Source organism: Clinocottus analis, unplaced genomic scaffold, assembly GCF_023055335.1.
Source record: "Clinocottus analis isolate CAN_PGR_092001 unplaced genomic scaffold, fCliAna1.0.p SCAF_1, whole genome shotgun sequence".
In the NCBI taxonomy this organism is placed as follows: Eukaryota; Metazoa; Chordata; class Actinopteri; order Perciformes; family Cottidae; genus Clinocottus; species Clinocottus analis.
This window is the reverse complement of record NW_027175820.1, coordinates 19,772,330-19,795,890: the sequence shown is the minus strand read 5'-3', so window position 1 is coordinate 19,795,890 and position 23,561 is coordinate 19,772,330. Positions and strand designations below refer to the sequence as shown.

Genomic DNA, 23,561 nt, shown 5'->3' with positions numbered 1-23,561 from the left:
GTGGCCTCAAGTCCCGAAGCTATTGCACCACTGGCCCCTCGAGGTTGAAGGTAGACAAAGATACATACATTTCTGCCACAGGTTCTGCGCATACACATAATTAAATTGCATTGGCAGATATATTAGGGGACAAAACTCGGAAAATGCTTGCTTGCAGGGCAGGACTCCATCTTTTGGACCAATGCAGGATTATTCACTTCCTTTGTACTGCAGAAACTGTTCTCGGGATGTGGGGGTGGATGCCATGCTCAGCACTTTACATCAACAACACAGACCGGTGTTCACATAGCATCTCATGTTTCAAGTCATTGACGGTATTGCTTTTTCAATACTTGACCAAGACTTCAAAACCAAGACGTGATATCTTTTTATAGCCCCCCAGAACTTGTCGTGCATTAGTTATATATGAGCATAATTTGTTCGAGACAGTATTGGATGAAAGTGGTTGAATGGTTAACAAAACATATTTTAAATGGAGACTTTTTGGGTTGAGCGTACCTGCTTAAACCGTGTTGCTACTATTTAAGAGTTTGCGGCTCTAAAACGGGGCCTGTTGTATACATTGGATAATGCTCTGTTCAAAGAACAATAAACTAAATAGTTTTCAGAAAAGGAACAATAGCTCTCTTTGTCCCATTTGATATGCGACTCCTTTGCATGCGACGACTTTTTGTGTCGTACAGTTGTCGGAGTCAAAATGAAATGGAGCGTGCATTGTTTCGGGCGGATGATGCTTTGTAGGACGTTTTGGGGGAGGGCAACTCGCAGCGTCTCGCATTTACGTTGGCGGCAATTGGGGCAATCTTTGACACTCACATTGGCAATTGTATGCCGAGACATTAACAAAGCCACTCACAGGCCTATGTAGACAGATAAACACAAGGGCACAAACATACTGCGGCACATACAGGTACAAACACACAAGTGCACAAGGAAAGACACACTTAGAAATAGATAGGGTACACCTGGCTACATGAAGCATCCTTGCGAGGATTAAATCAGCACTTCAAAAGAGCAGGAAACAAAAACACTCCCAGCGGAGGAGAGGCTCGGCAGCCGAGACTGTCATCTCCAGACGGAGCTGGGGAGTGGAAGAGGAGGGGAAGGAGGGCGGAGAACGAGGAGAGGAGGAGGGCGGAGTTTCCAGGTGTGCTGACTGGAAGGTGTGTGTGAACAGGCATATTCATAGTTTTGTTGTGGTGCACTGTTTGTCTGGGTGATTTTGGTCAGGGTGTTATTGAACTCACAGAGATGGTCATTGTTGGTTCTATTTGAGTTTGTGACTCGTGTAATTAAAAAAAAAAAGTCCTCGCTGTGTCTTTCCTTTCAAAGACGTCAAAAGTGTCGGAGAAGAAAAAAATCATAACTTGCTCAAAGTGCTGTTGATTCCTCACGAGGAAACTATTAACTTCCGCCACAATAAGTATTCTTGAATATACTTATACTTGAAATACATTTTCTTCATGACCCCAAAACATATTTGTAATAATAAATAATAATCTGACATTTTAAAAATATTTATATATTTTTTTTAATGAAATGTATAATTTTTGTATTGTCTTAATACAACATATAGATTTACTAAGACAGAAAAACAGCAATTTTGTATATAAAGGTGAACTCTAAAATATTGTATTATTAGTAAAAGTGGACAGACCGTTTTGGAAATAAAATGGCACAAAATAAAACAATTCTCTATGTATTTGTTTGGAGAAATGTATGATATTAAACAATACCGTAATGAAAGTTTGTTTCACTTGAATATTTCACAATCTATAATAATATATCAAAAATATTTATCCGCTACATTAATTAAAACACTATACTGTAATGTCTCATGTTTTACTGAGGAGCAGTGACACTAGCCATTAGTTGGTTGTTTGGCTGAACCATTTTTTTTATTTTTTATTAATATCGCGTGTGTGTGTGTGTGTGTGTGTGTGTGTGTGTGTGTGTATGTGTGTCTCTCTCTCTCTCCTTGCAGGTGGAGTTTGAGTGGCTGCGGCAGTACTGGTTTCAGGGCCAGCGCTTCGCCCGCTTCTGCAGCTGGTGGACCGGACCGATGGAGCAGCTGGAGAAGGACTGGAAGATCATGGAGACGATGGTAAGGCCGCTCAGCTGCTCCCACGGCAGCCTCAACGTCTGGTCTCTCCACCTCGGGAGTTTACTTTACTCGTTTTCACTCACATCACTTAACTAATCCTTTTTTGGTTCAACTAAATACATTTTCATTGTTTTATATTTTTTGTATGTTCTTTAGTAACATACACACTATCCTCAGTAGATTTCACACTGATTCCATTCTTGTTTCAGAAAATAAATGAAAGGAAAAACCTCACAAGAAATAGTTTTGTTTGATACTAATAATAATAGTAATGATTGTACTAATAATAATAATAATCATATTAAAACATGAAGGAGAAAGGAAAAAATGTATTATAATAAAACTTTTATGGATGAGCAGTTCCAGTGTAGGCACTCTGTCATTTTATAATAAGGGTTTTCAGCTTTCTAATTGCACAACATGCCTGCGCTTGTGCTTCTTATACAAACTACACAAGTGATCTGCTGTCCAATAATGCTCCTCGCCAGGGAGGGTGTGTTTAAAATGACATGATGGATTGTCTAAGTTCTCACCACGCTGCGTTATTAAGGATGTGTCATGTGTTAAATTGCAGCTTCACAGAAGTTTTATTAGAGAGGAACGTGGGCACGCAGCTATTAGTTAGACACCACTGTAAAGGAATCACTTAGTAATGTCAGACTCATAATTAAGTTACCTTAGTCACAGCTTTGTACAATACATATGTGACGCATTCACACACGTACACACGCACAAACACACACAGCCCTGTAGATATCGCAGCGAACAAAATCGCACGTATACATGCTTGGTCTCGCTTTCTCCTCCCTGCAGGTTCGATGCAGTCTGTCTCTCATAGCTCCATTTCAAAGAGTGCGCGCACGCGCGCGTGTGTGTGTGTGTGTGTGTGTGTGTGTGTGTGTGTTCATGTATGTGCGTGTTTTTAATACCCAGACAGCAGAAGCAGCAGGGGGCACTCTTGTATCACTGTAGCAGCAGCGGAGGGAGCGAAAGAGCTGCGCTCCTCTTCTCCTCTCTGCTCCATCTCTCCCTCTCTTCTCTCCTTTTCCGTGTCTCTTTATGTCTCTCACCCTCTCCTGCTGTCTGTGGGAGCTCTCTGTCTCTGTCAGTGTCGAGCGCTGAGCAGTAATCACATCTAATGCTCAGGCGGGGATAAAGGCAAGAGCTGGAGGAGAACTGTACTGCTGCCGACGCTGCTCGGCTCCAGCTATAGTCTCTCTCTTGCGCTCCCTCTCTCTCACTTAGTCGAACAGCCTGGCAGAGGGTGGGTGGGTGGGTGGAGGGGTTAGTAGACAGGGGCTAAACTCATCTAGAGCTCCACCTCCGGGCCCAGATGAAGTGTGTGATTTGGACCTGTATTTAGAAAAGGGCATCAGTGAAATGTGAGGTCTTTCTCACTGTCTTTCTCTCTGTTGCTGTCTCAGCCCCTCTCTAATGGGCAGAGGAAAGAGTGTGTGTTTGCGTGTGTGTCACTCATGTGGATTTCTCACATGCCGTAGAAACGTACAATACAGCAAATAAAATGCGCGACGCAAAACCAATAAAAAGAAAAGGGAAAAACAAATATGATTATATATTTTCAAATGATATGTGGATTTTTTTTTCAAATATTTTTCACATCTCAAGTTACTCCAATTTGTGTTTATAACTATATTCGTAATTTCACAGTTTACTCACATGTCAAATCACGCAAAAACAAGTATGTCTTCTGCCGAGATGCATATTGAACATTCGCAAAAATAATACACTGGTGAATGCATAAATGTAATCACTCACTATTGTGATGAAAGACAACATTATTGCTCTCGCAAGCAATATTTACATACATGCATCGACCTCCGATACGCTGATGAAAAGCACTCTATAGATGTGACTTATAGATTTTCCTTTTAGAGCTGTGGCGTTTCTGCAGTAAGATTAAAACGCATTCCTCTAAATTACTTTGAGTTATTTAGATGATGTGGGTCCCCCTCTACATTCCTTTATTGCATATATTTTACATTTTGAAGCCGGCAATTGACAGTCGAGTATAATTTAGTGAAATGCAAGTGACCCTACTGGGTGTAGATGCTGTTTGCCATTTTATTTATTTAGAATTTTTCTGTTCTTGCCTGCAGTTTATTTTAATACAGCATTATTTTTGGCAAATCCGATATCACCATGGGTATTTTAAAATAACAAATATATGTCTCTTTAAATAGGGTTTATAAATTGACACCGTGTTGTTTTATACTCTGCGCTGTAGCAATAAAACAGCCTATTGTTTTATCCTGCTAAAATAGCAATACAAACAGCCAACCTCCCTCTCTTTATTGTCATATTTAGCACACAGTGTTGTGGGATGCGCTGGGCTATGTATGCGTTTGTTAGTCTGTATGAAGAATATTGCAATATGGGGGGACTAGCTCCTGTTTATGGATACTGTCTCTCCCTGGGGCTCCCTCTCTGCTCCTCAGACTGTTGTCATGCAAATGGTTATCCTTCTATTTGAATGACATTCTGATAAAATACATAAATAAATAAATATAGAAAGAACCAACAACAACAAAAAAAGTCCACTTGCTCGCGCGTCTCTTTTTGGTACCTCATGAATTCTTGTGGTTTCTTGATGGAAACAAAGAGACGCGCTGCTGAATAAACTTCAAGTGGAGGTATGTGAATGTACAGCAAAAGTATTATGTGTGTATGCAGGTGTGTGTGTGTGTGTGAGCTGTTTAGTGTATATAAGGTAAAGGTTGTTTCTGGAGAAAAAGGGACGTTAACCTAAAGGTTTTTCATTCCCTAGTGATCCAAGAAGCTGCATTCTGTTTTGACCCGCCTCGCTCGCGGCTCTGCGTCCCCTCAGGACTCCATTATCATGGCTATCATACAATAGTGACATTACCTAAAACTAGCAACAATGAATAGCTTCCATCCGACTGACAATAGACAGAGAGTCTTGGCTTCATGCAGAATATATTAAATACCGGTGTGGCATTTTTTTTTTTTTTTTTTTTTTAATCTTTCCTTTTTTCACTGTGGGGGAGAAGCGACAGCGACGAGCCCATGAGCACATCTCCCCTCTTTTCTTTTTTTTCCTGTCCTGTGCGTGTGTGTTTGTGTGTGTATGTGTGTGCCATTGATGTTAATGTATGCACTTGGCATGACTTTAATTGATTTAGCAGCTCTGCTCGCACAGTACAGCTTTTTCCCTAATTTGTCACTTTCCTGACTTCTGTGGCTGCTCATCTCACAACTTCAAAAGCCAGCGCGGAAGCAAAGAGATTTCAGTGCACTCCGTCTCCCTCTCTCTCCCTCTCTCTCTTTATGTTCTTTTCTTTCCCTTGTTTTTTCACCCTCTCTCGCTCCCGCTATCTCGCCATGGCTCTGTCTCTCCTTCTCACACTTTCTCCCTCATTTGACAGGAGAACGAGCCTTGTAGATGGAAATCTTTTCAACACACATCAAGGAAATTAATCTACTTTCATAATAAATGGGATCCACTCAGTTGAATACATTTGTATACTTCAAGATGTACAAAACAGGAAGTGGTATCGGGGCCATGTCTTCCTCTACTCCGTTCACCCAGCCTGTCACTCCCTGTTTTCAGACGGTTTGGTCACACACACACACCCCTACATATGCTGTACACACTTTCTCTTTTTTTTTTTTTTTCCTTTCTCATTGTGTGACACAATTTACCTCCGATTTGTAACAGAGGCTGACTTTTTTGCGTCCATGCATGTGTGGGTGATTGTGCAGGGACGCGCTTAGTGACCATATCATCTTCTCCCCCCGTCCACTTTAATAACTGTCTTCGGAAACAATCCGGGCTGCTGAGGAGCCTTGCGCTGCAATAATACACAGCCTGGCCCGGTCGCCATCGATAGCTGATTAGGTTATTGACCTAGCGCGTGGAGGGTCGGTGCTGAGGAGTGGTCGGGTAAAGAGAGACCAGTGAGCATGTAGGGAGAGACACAGAGAGGGGGGGAGGAGGTAGAGAAGAAAATAAAAGACAGAGGGGTTGTGTGTGTGTGTGTGTGTGTGTGTGTGTGTTGGGGAGGAGGGGTGGGGGGGGTCAATGTAAATGTTATTGCTGTGTGAGCTCATTTGATCAAAGTCCTGGAAAGGTTAAGCGAATCCAATCTGGTTTTGTATGGCAGAGTGGAGACACAGGCGCTGGGGAAGAAACCCCCAGGACGGAGAATGGATTATCATATTGGCGCTGGAGTAGCAGGGGCCTCCGATGGACAGTTTACCCGGCCCGTAATGCGTTTAGACAGCAATTGGCCTTAATAACCTTTATTGACTTCAGCGGGTCAGTGCCAAGAATCTAATTATCAAAGTGTATCAATTTCATTGGAGTTTAGAGTTGCACCGCTCAAAATAATTATTTTAAGGTCGGGCCGGGGCAATTAATCCCCTCTCCACTTATTTGATGGCTTTGTAAAACATTATAAATGTTATGGTTTCTGTAGTGCGTTCCACCGTGAATAATTTCAGGGGGCAATTTTTTTTTTGTGATGCATTATTTGGAGAGCTTGCCGCGCCGGTCCTGCTGCGGGAAGGAGGCGGCAGATTTCCTAAGTCAGGGGCCACAGCTGAATCGTGTTGCAGATGTTTACCAGCAGTCATTTTTCTCTTTCCCTCGCCATTTTACTCGCGCAGTCGGGCAGAGTTTTACACCCACTTTATATGCACACATGGAACCCAGATTCATTACAAGTGTGAACTAAGCAGTAAAGTGTTTAAAGGCCGTATATATTGCTCATTATGAAGCCATTTATTATCTCTTGCATTAAATCACACTGTGTTTATGCATCATATTGTTTAGCATTTTAAGCTCTTTACTTGGCAAATAGGCTTATATATTTACTATATTCCAATTCTTTGTGGTTCTCGCACATAGGCACCATGTGTGTGTGTCCGTGTGTATGCGTGCGGGTATTTGTGTGCGTCTGTGTCGCCGCGCCTTCATATATGTGTGTGTGCGCGCAGTGTGTCCACGGTGTGAATAAAAAAGGTAAACGTGCAGCTGCACAGTAGTTTATCCTTCATTGACAGTCAATACGTGCTGTTACCTGGATAGTAGCAGCTGTTTTTCCTTATCACACAACATAGGCTAGAGGCCTAATCCACACACTCATTATTGCACGGCCTTGTTTACCCGCGGCTCAATATTAGCTTGCTTGCTTTGCCCTATTTAGACGGAGCTGTATAAAAAAGAAATTACTCAAAGATTATTGTTATTATTCATTTAAAGAGGAAATATATGGCTGATAATACATTTTACATCACGCAGCAGCTTGTGTTTGGAAATATAAAATGAAAAGAAGCAGGAAGAGAGAGAGAGAGAGCGGGGAAGAGAGAGAGAGAGAGGGGAGAAAATGTAGCGGTGCAAAGGTATTTGCAATTCTCTTTGAAGTCCCTATTCAACAGGGTAAGCTGAATTTTCGGCAGTGCCTGATAGTGTTCTGCGTAAATGCTTAAACCCCTTTAGAGAATTTTCATGGGCAGATACGCAGTGGCTTGAAGGGAGCGTTTATGTTACCTGGAGCCAATGCAGCCCGCAGCTTTGTACCTAAAGATGTACACTAGCAGTGAATGGAATCCCACAGAGGTTTGTCTATGACAGAATCTCACCGCAACATCACTGTAAGCCGAGGCAGGGGGAAAAAAAAGAGCTACGAGCAGATTTAACCCCATCACTTCTCAGCTGGCGTCTCTCATATGCATTTATTTATGTACACGGACACAGACATGAAAGGACAAAAACACCTGGACAGACATAGCAACAAACACACGTACTAGCGTGCTCGGTGGCGTGCATGTGGGAGAGTTTAACAGAAGTTTAAAGAAGGAGGATTTCTTTTTTTTTTTAATATCCTTTTATGGATTCATTTTTACAGCTATTATAACCTTTTGTTTCACACTCATAAGTCCATGTAACATCCGACAATATTCCGTTTTTCTGTTCTGCTATTTTACATCGTAGAATACAAATGGCCTGTTCAAATGTGCACACCCGGTTGCCAATTAGAATGGCGCTATGTGTGTGTGTGTGTCTGTGTGTGTGTGTTTGGTGTAATTATTTTTTAATAACACGATGTAGCTGATTGTGCTGTAAGCTAAGGTGGGGTGAGTCGTTACGTTTTCATTCCCACAATAGACCTGTGCAAACATGTCTTCTGTTTCTGGGCTGTGATGACAACAATTGGGAAAGAGGAACTTTATTTTGCATGTGTGGAAACTGCGACTGTAACCATGCTATTGTTTTTGACGTCACGGCCATGTATGAAAGAAAGTGTGCTCCCTGAAAAACTCCCACATTGTTTTGTCTTTGTACATATAACTGTCTGCTACAGTATGGAGTACACCTCTTCTTTACAGTGAGGGGGTGGGGAGTTTTATTGACAGCGGTTTGGATAATTTATTTTGTTTGCCTGTGAATTGTGATGTTGACAGTGTTTTTACTGTATCAGCAGGCTTTGAAGGCGGCTTGTCTCGTCTTCTTAGAAAACAAATGAGCACTTTACAGAGACTGATCTGCCTTATCCGCTTAGCAGATTCCTCAATCCCTGCATTTATTTATTTACTTACTTATTTACTTACGTATTCATTTACTTACCTCTGTATGGATTTAGTTTGAACGCTCTCCCCCTCTACTCATAGCCACCCCCTCCTCTTCCTCTCCCTCACTTCATCCTTGGCCCCGATCAGCAAGATAAGCCTTCAGAGGAGGGGAGATAACATCCATTAAAGTGGTAAAGAGGAATTATGGGGCAGCCCAGATTAATCACTGCTCAGCTTAATCGCATTCAGTGCGGACGGCGGGGTTGGCTGCAGGGCCCGGCTTTTTCCTGTGTCATACCAACAGAGATAGAGATGCAAGGAAGGAGTGTGTGTTTGTGTGTTGAAAAGTGCCTTGATGGAAGAGAAAGTATAAAAAGATGAAAGGGAGATTTCAGAGCATCTCCTAGCAAAGCCCGCCCCTCTTATAGCTGACTAGAGACATTACCACTAACCAGCTCTTGATATATGATTATCCCAGTACTTTGATCCAGGTGTGATTGTTTACTCGCGCAGGCAATCGTGTCAAAGTCGTGGCGTAAAATAAATTACCGCAGACACAAGAAAACACACTGATTTGTCACTAAAGGCAAAGAAAACAACTTGAAATCTTGTTCAATTTATGCCGTTCTAGTTGAATATTGATCCTATTGAAAACATGGCCAGACCTTGTCATATTACTAGTCAATATTTCACATATTCTGAGATAGTGATACACATATAGATGTGGTGCTGAGCTCTATAAGCCAGAGAGTACAGAAGAAGAGCCCTCTTACTCTGAAGGTTATTAAAAACATTCAAATCTGAATTTGGTTCCTTATCAGGTCGCGTTGATACCCACACTATTGTTTTTCTGCATGTCGCCTCAAATTAATTTTGCTTTTATTTGTACAGCCTCTAATCACAGTCGCAGTCTCAGAGGATCTCCCACACATAGCAAAACAATAAGTTAAAACACAATAATGAAAATGAAAACAGCCCACCCCAACTATAGAGCACTCCAAAAAATCTAATCAGGGACAAAAATAGAACATTCCTTCTTTTGGTGCTCACAGAGAGGATAAATGCAACTAATTTCCTGGCATAATTACGCACAGGTGAGGTCAAAAAAAAGAGTGATTTTCTTTACACAAAATAAGCGAGGAATAAAAAAACAACCAAAAGTTTCATCTTGGAGGACGCTGCAGGCATAAGGTCTCCAGTGTGGTGAGAATCTGATCTTTGATCAGCTTTTTGTTTGAGTGTTGCCTCTCACACAGCAAAATACCACTTAATACTTCGGCACCTTGCTAATTCTTCAGAATCACTGAAGCAGCTATCGCGTTACACACACACACACACAGTACATAAAGCCTGATGTGAAAAGCGAGTGCAGAGAATGGAGTGATACTGACGGGAAGACACGGTTCAATTGTGTGAATCGCTTGAAGAAATGCGAAGAAAAGGAAGAAATATCAGAAAACATTAATGACGGTAATTCTGTAGTTGTGGAGGAGGTGGAGGACGTCTCGGAGGTGGAACAGGAAGACATAAAGAAGGGGGATGGACTGTGACATTCACAGAGGTGAAAGGAAGAGAGAGATAAAGTTAAAGACTTAAGTTGGGATCAGAGAGACGGGAAGCTGATGCTGTCGATGCTTTAAGGGGATTGGACCACAGTCCGGAGGAAGTACAAATGCTAGGAGCATTTTGGGAAGTTGCATGCTTTTTTAAATACTTTGTCTGTCACCTTTCAAAACATGGCATGTACAGTATAAAGAGGGAAACCCAACCGAGATCAAACCTGAGATGTGTGTTTTATGGTGAAGCAGATTCTCTCCCATGTGACGCCTCAAAGGAAAATCTGTTTTTGTGGTTTTGACCATCGATCCTATCAGTTATGCTTTTACCCGTTCCATTGCTGAGATCCCAACACTGGTAGCTACCCCTTTACAATAGAGCACTATTAAAAATGTTCCAGAAAATCCCTTCAATGTGTCACTCCAGGTGTTTAAATCATTTTTTTTTTAACCCAGAAACGTACAACATACTTTTTCAACTGTGAACATGTTCAACCACGAGTTTATGTCATTGCAAAGATGAACCAAGAAGTCGCCGCCGGGCCGATAAGAGTTGCTGCATCTCTACATCTGATCACTGAAGTTGGTGGGAAAACAAATTTCCATAACCAAAGAGGCTGATGCAAGGAAACACAAATATCCAACTCATTGTTGAGCTCGTCCACACCGGGGACGCGGAGAGCGGCCGTCTTTCCAGGTATTGAATCTCTTCCACGCTCATATCCTCCGTGCGCAGATAGAGCGATCTGATGGGTGGTGTTAAATGGGTGAGATGTAGGACAATGTAATTAACGCTAGTCCTTTAGCGGGCCCCGCCTCGCTCCGCTGGGAGCGCCCGATATAGCGCTCATTAATTCCTATTTGTGTGTAATGAGAGGGTCATGTTAGATGTAATAAATGGCTCTTTTATTTGGGCGAGAGCTGCAGGGCGGCATCCTCTCCTGGCTAAGAGTCTCATAAACACCCTTTAGCTGCTCTCATCAGCCTCCCATGGTGGGAAGCCATCACACTTAAACACACACAAGTAACATAATAGTGCGGGAGAGCATGCAGTGTGGAAAAACAGGTGTATTTAGAAATAAACTCAGGAGTTATAATCAACATAATCCTTTTTCTATTAATGAGTATAAGTAGCACAGGATTTCCAGTTATGAGATTTTCACAACATGATTATTGTGTCTAAATAAAACTAAAGATGATGATAGTCTTGCAATATCTATAGAGCAAATTTATCTTGTATAACTTAAACTTTTGTTAATCTTTTTATTGGCAAATTCATTCAGTGTGGAAAACTGAAGATATGTATCCATATTGAATATTATGGCTACATCGCTTCAGCTTTTGTAGATTTTTTTTCTTTTAGAGGTGCTCGATTATGTACACAATATTATCATGTATCTTTTTAACATGTGATCAAATTTTCACTTTTGATTATGATGATGGTTAAAGTCATTTTATTCAAAGTTGTATATTGTTAACCGCCGAGAAGCAGAAGAGATCACCAGAAGATAGCCGAGCCAGTAGCAACACCATATCAGCATCATGTGTTAAAACGTTTTAAAATCCATTCTTTACATTTCCAGGACCACGTCGGTGTTTGTGTATACGCATACATCGTACCAACACTCAACATTGCTGCTGCTAATTTTAAGGAGAACGAGTTCCTTTAAATATTCTTCCCCGTGGCTAATTGTTTTGGTTTCTTTCAGTACTGTGAATTGAAATAGGAACAAAGTCTTGCTTTAAAAAAATATATAATGCATTTCAAAGTACATGCTTTGTTCAAATACTGATCAAGAGTTTTAACACTTCCTGCAAGAGTTGGCAGTTGAAAAGCATTATAATTAGTGTCTATTGTGTCAAAAGATTAAACCTGGAAAGCAAATAATGACTTAAATGTCATGAAACATAGTTTGAACTTGACAGCTCCATGATGCAAAGTAATATAGATTTTTGATTCATTACAATAATTAGCTACATGATGTCATGTATTCACTTTTAATTTCTTTTAATTAATTAGATCAATACAATCCACAGTGGAGTGTTTTGAAAGCATACAAGGTTTGTGTTGAACATACAGCATTACATGTAAAAAGCAAACTTAGTGTGTCTGTGACTTCTTAGCGAGATTGAAGTAGACAGCGTCTTATGGAGTATGTGAGTCCATAATCCGGTTATATGTAACCGCTTCATGGTGTGTGCCATTGTCTATTACTGTATAGCTGCATAGTTGGGAGGGAATCACAACTGAGCTATAGGGAAGCAGCTGATTAAACACATAATGTACGCTTTGAATGATCACTACGAGGAGTTGAAGTAGAATGATGCAACTGAAACACTACCACAAAAGTGCATTTTGAAATTGAGCAAATCCAGAATAATATCACAAATTAACCAAACTGATGTTAAGGGGATACATATTTTTCCTCTTCCCCGTAATGCTATTCATCAATCTCAGTTGTTCTGGTGTGAATTGCCTAATGTTAGAGAATGTCCGCCTTCTGTTAAATATCAGGGACCTGAAGACGCTCAAAATGCAAATAGCAAAAAAAACAAACATCAACAGTAGTGTTTTTTTTTCTAGCAATCCTCATCTGGTTACTTAAGATAATCCACAGAACTTGTTTTTATTTGGACTGAATTGTGCAACAGCTAAGAGGGAGAAATACATACATCTAGATTTTTGGGTGAACTGTCGCTTTAACAATTTTAGCTAATCTCATGAAAAAAATCCAATGTATTACTTAAACAAGCCAAGGTTTGTTCATGGCTGATACTGCCGTTACTATTCTTGAAGTATTTATTTTTTAGATGGGCAACCTGCAGATGCTAATCTGTTCTACTTTAGACACAGACATGTTCACTGTACTCTTTAGGTAATTCACAATTCATGTCAGACATATAAAAGGTTTTCAACCAGATAAAAAAAATGTAAGAATCCCTACTTCAGACGTCTTGTAGTCAATCAAAACTTTGTTAGTGGCACATTTCAGCCCCTGCAAACATTAGTTAAAAAAACAACAACCTGTATTTGAGCGTGGAAACCCTTTTTTTTTTTTTTATTGGTTTAGCATTTATAGTATGCTGCAGTGTATGTTACACTGTAACTCCCGGGCTTTCGAAAAAGGCTGGCTTTGGCCCCAGTCAGCAAAAAGCTTTTTACTGGCAGGAGAGTGAGGTGCTGATCACAATCTGCTATCTAGCTAGAATCTAGACTCGGCTTTCATATAGTGAAAGAGAGTAAGAGGGTTTTAACAGAGCAGAAGGTGCTTGAGTGTCACGCTCATCGCAAACATCTCTGTCCAGCTCTGTCTTCATTGTCCTGAATTAGTCAAAGCGCCTCTCAAAGCTTTCTTGTGATGGATGGATGATGCATTCTTGCCAGACCAGTAAGGGGTTTGCACAAGTGTGTGCGTGCGTGTGCATGTGCGTGTGTGTGTGTGTGTGTGTGTGTGTGTCCTGTCCCAGCCTGCTGGACAGCTCATTCAGACTAAGAACTATGTGGTTTAGCCATTAAGGCCAACTGGATCCACACTCCTTATCGTGAAGCAGAGACAAAAGCCGTGCAAGAAACAGGCCGGTGAATTTTTATGCGATATTTCTGGGCCCATTGGACTACAACCCAACAACAGATTTGCCTTTTCTTCTCGTCACCAAAAGGGAGCACCACAAAGGCCTGTGAGTTCTGCTTCATTTGACCCTGTGGAAAGCATATGTCCTTCCATCCCGCCTGCATTCTGCCCAGAAGATGGAGTGCCGTTGGGGCCATAGAAAGCATCCCTGCCCACTTGAGTGTGTGACAATGCCTTCAAACAAACTCACTTGTCAGGGGTCTTTCCTTTTTGGGAGTGTCTCCACCCCCCCACCCTAACCCATTGTCACTTCAAACATGCTGCTCTGGTGTTTCAGACACATTTTTCTAATGTTTTACACTCCATATAATCTGCTGTCTGTAGCAAAGCCCATTTTACTGGCTGACATAATTGATGGTGCCCGCGACCTTGCAAGGTCAATCTGGCAGAAGGGTCTTGGTTTCTATCACCACGGAGATTGTGAAAACACATTAACACTCACAGAGTAAAATTAAGGAACTAGTTGGCCCTCTAATGAATTTGGAATACGTTGTTTTGTAGTAGTTTTAGGAATCTTTTCTGAAAGCCTGATTTAGGGAGTGGTTTTAACACATTACCAATATTAGTATGCACTCAGTGTCCACTTTTTAGGTAAACCTGTGCAATACTGCAATCCCAGGTCTGCCATTACATATGCCTTTACAAAGTTGTTAATGTTCAGTTTTTGGTGGCATCGTCCAAAATATGTCAAGTAAAATATATCTTTATTATTGTGGTCATAGTTAAATTTATTATTCATTAAATCCGATAATCAAATCCAGTACAACACCATCACAGTGACCTCAATGCAATCACTTTGATTGATTTATACCACTTTGAAAGGGTAAAACAAAAATATAAATTGTGGGCATCATAAAAGTAGCAGATAATGTGGACACTAATTGCCTTTTAAAATGTCTTGACTGTTATTCAAATATATACTGTTATATTGTATATATTTTTGGGAGTAACTGTAAAGTTACTAGTGCAACAAATCTTTTTTTAAAGTTAGTGTTCTGCAAGTTTCAGTTTGAGAACTGCTCAACGTTGCACAGATAAATCAAAAGACAAACACACGCACATACAAAGAAAAGACTAGAATCATCTTTGAGGGAATTTTTTTTTGTAGAACTGGCTTTTCTCATTTTCTTTCCTCTTTGATAATATGAAAGGTTGTGAGGCTTCAAAGTCTGGAAGACAACCCTGACCAGCAATGTTGACACCCTTCACTCTGCCCCTACACACGTGCAGACCGACACACACACACACCTGTGTGTTTATCAGCCAATCTTACGTAATGGAAACTGAACAAATTTAATTTCAGATATGCCTCAATTTTGAACCATCTGTAATCATGTGACAGCAGGCAGACAGCACGAAAATATTCACACACACACACACACACACACACACACACACACACACACACACACACACACACACACACACTTTTTATGACTTCAAGTGTGATGTCACAGAGAAGTGAATGTGGTCTGGGCTTATTTCTTCCTGGGCTAATATAATTTTTCCACTGGTGGAGAGTCCCCCCCAAGAGCAAAGTAACTCGACAGTGGCATGCAGCAGAAAACACACAGATCCCTTGTCCAGAGTGGAACTGGTCCTGGCAGGATCACAGCTCCCAAGTTGTTTATATCAGTGAGCAGAAGCTATCCATTACCCCGAGCAAGGTGCCTGATGCCTTTTTCCACCAGCGGTCAAAGTGATATTGGTTTCATGTATTAGAGGGGAGAGGGAAATGGAGTCTGCCAAACTCCCACTCCTAAGGCCTATGACATCAGATGTCGGAGCAGCTGAGCTCAAACTGTGGCAGAAGCCGGTGGAGTATCTGAAGATGTGGAGAAAAGGATTTTGACTTTAAATCTCGAGATACCTTGTAGATTTGTGAGCTATTTTGGTGAGCAAGATAAATTCAAGTGAAGGAGGAATTACAGTAGGCAGAACTGGTAGCAGATATATTATAAAAACTCATTTAATTTAACACACTAAATGCTATTTTGAGGGTCAGAAAATCCGGTTTTCCGTTTGGGTGTGTTGCGACCAAGTGATGAGTTAACTCACTTTCTGGCAATTATCAGCACTAGCACAGTACCCATTCCAGTCCTACTTGTCTGATTGTTTGGCCCCCTGTATTGCTGTTCATCCAAACAACTTGACACCGAGCTTCCTTGGATCCTGAGCAATATACTTGCCCAGTATGAAGTCGATCAAATTTATGGTTGTCGAGAAAAATGACCAAAAAATAATGTCTCATAGCTCTGCAGCATCTCTGGTCTCTCTTTCTCTATCTGTTCTTAAAGGTCCCATCTCAGCACGCTACACAGTGGGAACACAACATATAAATAATATATACTATGTCCCGTAGATCTCAGATATGACTGTTGGCCGACAGGCAGGTCTACTGGCCTGCTGCCGGGCCTTTTGCACAGAGAAGTGTCAGGAAAACCAGCCACAAGGTTGCCAGTCTGACAAACAGACGTGCACTTAAGAGCGGCGGCACCATGGCGGCTAATTAACACCAGCCACCAGCCAAAACCTGGGCGATGTAAATGGAATTTACCGGGGATTTCGTTTACCACATACCTTTTTAGGTAACCACCCATCGTTTGGAGGATCTATTCTGGTGTTCAACTCACCAATGTCTGTTAAAATAGTTGAAAGGGGAGGTTTGATTTGAATTGGAAGATTTTGAAGCGTTTATGGCCTGTCGATATAAAAGGTTTCCTATATAAGAGACTGCCAGTGAGCTTAAGAGTGCTCTGGGTCCCCTGAAAGTCCTGGTCTAAAGTCAGCTTAGACATTTCATGGGGTGTTAACAGTCCCTTTAGCTAGTAGCTCTGTTTTATGCAGTATAAACCTCCAGTTCTCCATAACCCTCCTACCTTTTGAGCTATTACGTGACCTAAACTTCTGAGAAGTTTGAAGGGATGTACACCATATTGAACATGTGTAGCAACAAACAATCTTCCCATTCTATTATTCTGTGTAGAGTGAGTGACGTGTTGTTATTTGATGGAATTGACAGATGCTTGTTGGTGTTAAGATACAGTCCTGGCTCGAGGTGTTAGTGAGCCGCCCCAGGCGGCCCTCCAGCGAGCCTTCGCCTGGAACGCTATCATCACTCCAGCTCCGCAACCACAATATCACCTCAGCCTGGCTGCATGTTTGTTTACCTACCCTGCTTCTGCACCGAGCCGGAAATGTTCCGTTGGGCAATAGCAGGGGTTGGATTTGGGATCTGGGGACCAGGGATAGAGGTACCCAGATCCTCCTTGTCCTCTGGTTCACCTCGGGATGTGGTTGAGGTCAGGGCACATCTGTGGTCAGCATCAGGCTGAGGGGAGGTGGAGGCTGAGGATAGCTACTGTCATCATGGGGTAAATAGAAGGGAAGAGGGGGATGATTAGTACTAACACAGGCCTGGAGATAAAGGGCTGTGGTCCTGCCGTGGCTGACTGAGGCAAGGCTTGACCAGTAAACAACCAGTGGGGTGTCTAAATGGCCTCAGGATCAGCCTGTAGCTAAACCTGAAGGACTCTCTCAGCACTGGGTCTTCTAAACACAAGACCATAGGCAAACACACATGCACAATTTCATTTGTAGGAGGCTTAGTAACACACATTCATATTATCATAGGCACACCTGTACTCACACAACTAACTGAGAACAAACAAAAAGAGAGGCTTTAGAGAGGCTTTAGCATACACTCCCACAAATGTACTCACACTCTCCCAAAGCAGAAGTTGTCACCGGTGTGTTCAAAGTGTTTAATGGAAAAGATGGCTGGTTTATTTCTGACTGTCAGTTGGGACAGAAAGCTGTTGGCCATCAATGTATCAGGTGTGACGAATCAGCGCATATCTATTACCTCCACACAACACCTAACATGGAGACTGATGAGCCGGCGGCTAGCAGCTAACTGTGCTAACTGCACAAAAAGTCCATTAGCGGGCCAATGGGGAACATCAGAGAGATTTTCATGCACTATGTCATTGCTCAGGTAGCAATTACTCCACTGTGTCTTTACATTGCAAGTACATGTTCGCTCCTACATTAATTCTCTGAATTTCAATTTAGCACCTTTAACAGTTTGTAAATTTAACATGGTTAGCATACGCTCAATCAACTGCATTGTCTCTCTTTTCCTGCAGCTCATTCTGTTCCCATGGCCAGCTATGGGAAGAGTTCAGAAGTATGTCAGAGCCGGTTACTACAAATCACTTGCTTATCAACACTGCGCTTGAGATGCTGGAACTGTGCTAAACAGCTAGCTTTGAAATATGATGTTTACCAGCTGAGATGTTGATGCAGTCTGAATGCACTTTCTGGCACTTTCTTGCCCTGACAATCATCCCATGAAGACGGCGTTTGATCCAAACTGAAAAGTACAATTTCTATAGGGAGTACAGCCGGCCCCGCTTCCTCCTGGTCACTGTAATCTTTGGTGTCTCCTTCGAGTCATTTGTAATCAGTCACACGGCGCCACGTGTTTTGACACCTGTCCTGTGTGGTGTGGAGGAAGGAAGCATATTACTCTGCTGCAAATAAGACTCCTTTCCCTTGAAAATACACACACAGACAATCAAACCTATCTTCACATGAATTAAGACAGACAGGTAGATTGTCAGAAATGGATTAAAAAAGAGGGAGAGGAGAAGAAATGAAGGTTCCCTTACATTGTGGGTTTTTTGAAAGGAGGGTTGGATGACTGGGGAGGCGAGTGACTGTTAATGGGAAGAAATGAACGTGCTTTACTGGTGGATGTGACAGGAAGAGACTGTTCTTAACAAGGCGTCAGAGTCAGTCAGAGTTACAGATCCATCACTTCTCAGAGGCTGGGAGCAGGAGGAGGGGGAGACATTTAAGGATATTCAGAGAGGGAGAGAGTCTGTGAAGGGTAGAGAAGAAGAGGGAGAAAGAGGGATTTGAGTGTGGCTGACAGCACTGCATTTAATTTGGGCTGCCAGATCCTTTTTCATTTGACTCCCTCTCAACCAGCTTAGAGGCTGCGGAGGACTTGGAGGCGAAGGTTTGCCAGGATGTCTCAGATTAGCGATGATGTGCCACGTCACACTTTAAGCCGGCCTGTAATTCATGTTCAACAGGGGGATACTCACACATTACACTGTGCTGTGCAGGACATGATTAATTGACTCACACTCTAATATTGGGTGTAATTTGCCCATCCTCTGATGTGAAACTGACTTTATACTAGACTTACTGTATGTCGCCGTCCCAGGGACGTTATAATGGAGTTTTGACTCAGAGCTGCGTAATTTCTAAACTGAGGACACTGTTTCAGGTAGTCTTTCAACTCAATTCCATGTAGTTTCATATTTAGGGGAATTTAAATAGAACTAGAGAGTTGTCTTACTCAAGGATGTAGTGGATGGTAAACCCACTAAAGTCAATTGTAAAATGGTGTTTTTTTTCTCTCCTTATGTTCAAGGTCATATTTCTGTTTGCTCATATCCTCTTTCAGGTCCACTTGATGCAGCTATTTTCTACTTTTCTTTTTCAGACCAAGCTCTTCCTGGATACAGTGGAGGAGGAGAAGGAAGAGGGTCAGGAAAGAGAGGGAAGGAGGGAGATGGCAGAAACCCTGCTGGCAGCCTTGACAGACAGACACCAGCAAAGACAGACATGGAGAGACAGGTAACACAGTGTACCACCAACTTTGGGTCGTCGAAAAAATACATCACTGACAGATGTGTGAGTAAAGTAGGACACTCTATGAAGCGCGAGCACTTCCTCCCATTTGGAATGGGAACACCATCACACACAAATAAATGTCACTCCAAACTCATTTTGGAAATGAGATATCCTGCTTGATATTTAAAGCTTTATGTTGAATTCATACATTTTGCAGCGGGCTCTGAGGAAAGTGTATGTTTCTAGATTAGTAGCCTTGAATTCCCCAAAACAAGATCAGGGAATCAATGTTGTGTGTTATAAATTGCCAAAATGTTCATTGCCATTAGATAGTCCAAAACTGCAGCAACCACATGTTGCTTGTGAAACCATTGAAACTAATGGTGAATATTGACTCTCTCCAGTTAATGAAACTAACTGAAACTACGGGCCTGCAGACAACACATAACACATGGGAAACACTTGGGAATACACATCATGGGTTATCACTACCAGTTAGCAACAGAGACAAATATTTTGTGAATCCCAAAAATGTGACAAAACACACACACAACCACCGCTATTGACATGATAGCAAGTGCAAGCCTCCCAGTGGGGGCTTGTTGGGTTAACAGTTGTGACCACATCGTTAAGCAACGCAATCATGAATCATCACCTTGGTCCTACTTTCCTTCATTCAGAGGTGATGTGAATTCCACAGATATGTGGTAGTGTAGTTGGTGTTTGTTTGTGGTGCTTGGGTCTGGCAGCTATCACAGCTATCACAACGACACGTGTGTCTTGGATAAAGCCAGTCACTTCCTTCCTCCCAGATAAGGGCAGAGAGCTCACGGATTAGAACACTGGCCATTCATTCAGATAAAGAACGGCCTCTCACACACACACACACACACACACACACACACACACACACACACACACACACACACACCCACACACACAGTGTTATTTTAGCTGTTCATTATCTCAGTCACTCCCCCCTCAGCACTAGCAAGGACGCACACAAACCCTGACATGGATGTATATACTAGATCTGCATTCACATATGTTTCACTGCTTATTGTCTCTATCAATGGTTTTGACCTCTGTCTCACACATGTACACACACACACTTTGGACCAGACATGATACAGAGCCTAAAGAAAGCAGAAGAGCCTGGGGTCGTATCCACAGAATAAAAATTCCTGAAAACAACATCTTCTCCTTTGAAAGATACGTCAGCTTCCTGCAGTGTTGCTGTCCTCATGGCGCCCCTCTGTTTTGAGTTGTCCCCCTTAGTTGACCCTCACCCTCAGATGAGTCTTGTAAACAGGCTGTTTCCACACACCTTGCTTTGCTGTGTCGACGCCCACGGCCTCACAACTCTGATGTAGGGCCGGCTCTGATAGTGCATTCCGGCTGCAGGTGCTGAAAGCTAGAAACCACGTCGCCGCACCCACCCCCAACCTAACATCAGCGCTGTCCCCCGCCATCCCGGTTCCCCCGCCACCCACAATGCAATGTTACCACCTCTTCACCATGTCTAACCCCCTAGACATAGCTCAGCCCACCTTACGCTCCTGACAACCAGTATCACAGACCAGGACAGGAAATGCTCCGTCCTTGTCGGCGGGGCAGACAGACGTTTACTCCATCAGCAGTGAAAGACTGATTAGATTAGTTTTAGAAGAGGGCAAGCGTCCCACACAATATGTTTGAACTCCAGCTGCTCCTGATATCTCCCACCCCCCCTGCCTCTCCTTTACACACATTAAATGTCTATCCCTAACCCCCATTGCCTCCACTTACAAAAAAAAAAAGCCAGGGGCCATCCTGTCAAGTGGCTGTCAACAGATCTCATTTACGCAAAACTAAACACATGGCTATGTGCAATGTTAAGTGCGACGTACTGGTACTGATTAAAGATGTGAGATGCTGAAAACAAGAAAAAGTTTGTATTTCTTTACGCATACTACTTAGAAGAAAAGTAATTGTTTGGAATTACAGATGCAGTGGTGTACAGAATCAGACACACAGTAAGGGAATTTATTTCACTTCGGTCAGATGTATTTAAATCTTCATTTATTTTCATAAAAGCACTCACCACGAGAGGACTTTTAAAAATTAATAAGCTGATTCTTTTTGCTGCTTTCTTTATATTGGGTGTCCAAATTAGATTTCCACACAATATGCAACAGGCAGGCTTTTATCATAATACTGCCTTTTGTTTCCATAGTTTTTATTCACTGCATAAAGGATGAAGGAAAAAAAAACCCAACAACAACAGATGATTGATGAGTCTTGCTAGAGGCACATAAACATAAACAACCAGCACTGATTGATTAAGTTTCTCGCTGACTTTTGTTTCTTAAACACCAGTTAAAGCAGCGCTGCAACGTGGGCCTGCTCGCTGCCGTTTTCTGCCTCCGGGGCATTTTTAGCACTACCAAGAAGCAAAGAAAGAGAAATTGGACCTGGTGACCAGTGGTTCTTCATGAGTGACTTATAGGCACTCAGAGTGAGTGATGCCTCAGCTTGCCCCGCTAGCCGAAGCAGTCCATTCATTCACTCTGAGCCAACGAAGTTATGAGAGCTTTTTTATTCTTATGAGCTTTTCTGGTAACTGGGTTTTCCCGATGCACATGGTGAATTCTTTGATAGATGCTGCCCTCCGTGTCCCTTTGGTAAATGCCCTGTGAGTGCCCTGGAAATAGATGGATTATTATGTGGGTGGGTGACTGTTCTGTGGGAGAGCAGTTGAGTATGCCACACAGGAAGTGCAGATTGACGATCAAGGCACAACCTTCAGGGAACATATTCGGATAGAAAATGGCACATCTCAGTTGCACCAGAAATATATAGACTCAAAACACTTGATACTGGAGCTATTAGGTTTTTGTTTAACATCTATGCAAATACCAGCGAAGAAGAATACACTGACTTATCCAATGGAACTACGCACCCAGAAAATCCAACAGTATTTTGTATTTTGTTATCAAAAGTGTGACATTTGAACTCCCTCACGGTGGATATTCGATGCGAAGCTATCTTGAATGTGTCCGATTACAGTAATGTCTACCTTTGAACGTCCTGGATGATGTGACCTCATGCTGACCTTCCAGTGCCTAGAGGTCAACGCTCTGACCAACAGAAAAACCATGAAAGAGGTTTGTCACAGCCGGCGAGCAAACACTGAAGGGAACAGCTGCGAGTTTTGTACTGACCATGCAAACTGCTGTAGGCTTTGTAAGGTCATTATATGATAATGAAAATCATTACAGAATTACATGGGGGTTTAGGACATGAGAGCAGCGGGGAGGGGAGGGGAGGGCCACATTGGGTTTGATAAATGGACTGTGAAGGTGCCCATCTGGCCCTCTCTATGGCTTTTTCTTCCTGCTCTTTTATCCACTCTCGTCCTTTACTGCCCCTCTTTCATTCCCCTCCTCTGTTCTGCAGCGGGCCGGTGTAAAAGCAAGCAGGCCTGTAGTGAAACATTAACAGAGTGCAAACCTAACTCACCTCTGTGGAGGAGAAAAAAAGAGAGGAGACAGGCGGAGGTGTTTATGGTTTGTGCATGACTTGGCAAACCTTGTCCTCCCATCTCTGTGTGGGCCGGTAGAAGAGTAGGCAGCCATTGACCTTTGGCCTCGGAAACAGTTGGACAGCTCAGGGTGAGTGCATCGCTGTAGTTTGGAAACATTTAGGCGTTATTTGTTTCATAGGCTTTGGTGGCAATACAATTGAAGGTTTAAAATAGTCATTTGTTTCTGCATTTTGGATTTATACCAAGTGACAAGAAAGAGGTAGCAAATTCTGCATCAGTGGCAGCCAGCGATGCTCGAACATCATATTCATCTGTATCCCATTGAGACATTGTCTGTGATATTGGACTGCATAGACAAACTCATGTTAGGTCTGTTTCTCTCTCTATGCAAGGACTTTTTTTTAATTTCTTTTGATAATGCAAGTGTTTACGACAGTGAAAGGTATGTATCCCCGAGAGAGCATCTAGTTCAATTTATTTTCATGTAGTTAAAGATTTAATTTATTTCGGATTATTTTAAGAACTGAAATGTTCTAATTAAA

At 42.2% G+C, this 23,561-nt stretch overlaps 1 protein-coding gene across 1 annotated transcript in view; it reads left to right on the top strand.

Moving 5' to 3' along the window:
* Positions 1-23,561, top strand: part of fto (FTO alpha-ketoglutarate dependent dioxygenase) — a 113,300-nt gene that overhangs the window by 31,747 nt on the left and 57,992 nt on the right. The window contains exons 7-8 of the mRNA XM_068605310.1: positions 1,985-2,104; positions 19,363-19,496. Coding sequence (XP_068461411.1) covers positions 1,985-2,104; positions 19,363-19,496 — 254 coding nt within the window. The remainder of the gene's footprint in view (positions 1-1,984; positions 2,105-19,362; positions 19,497-23,561) is intronic.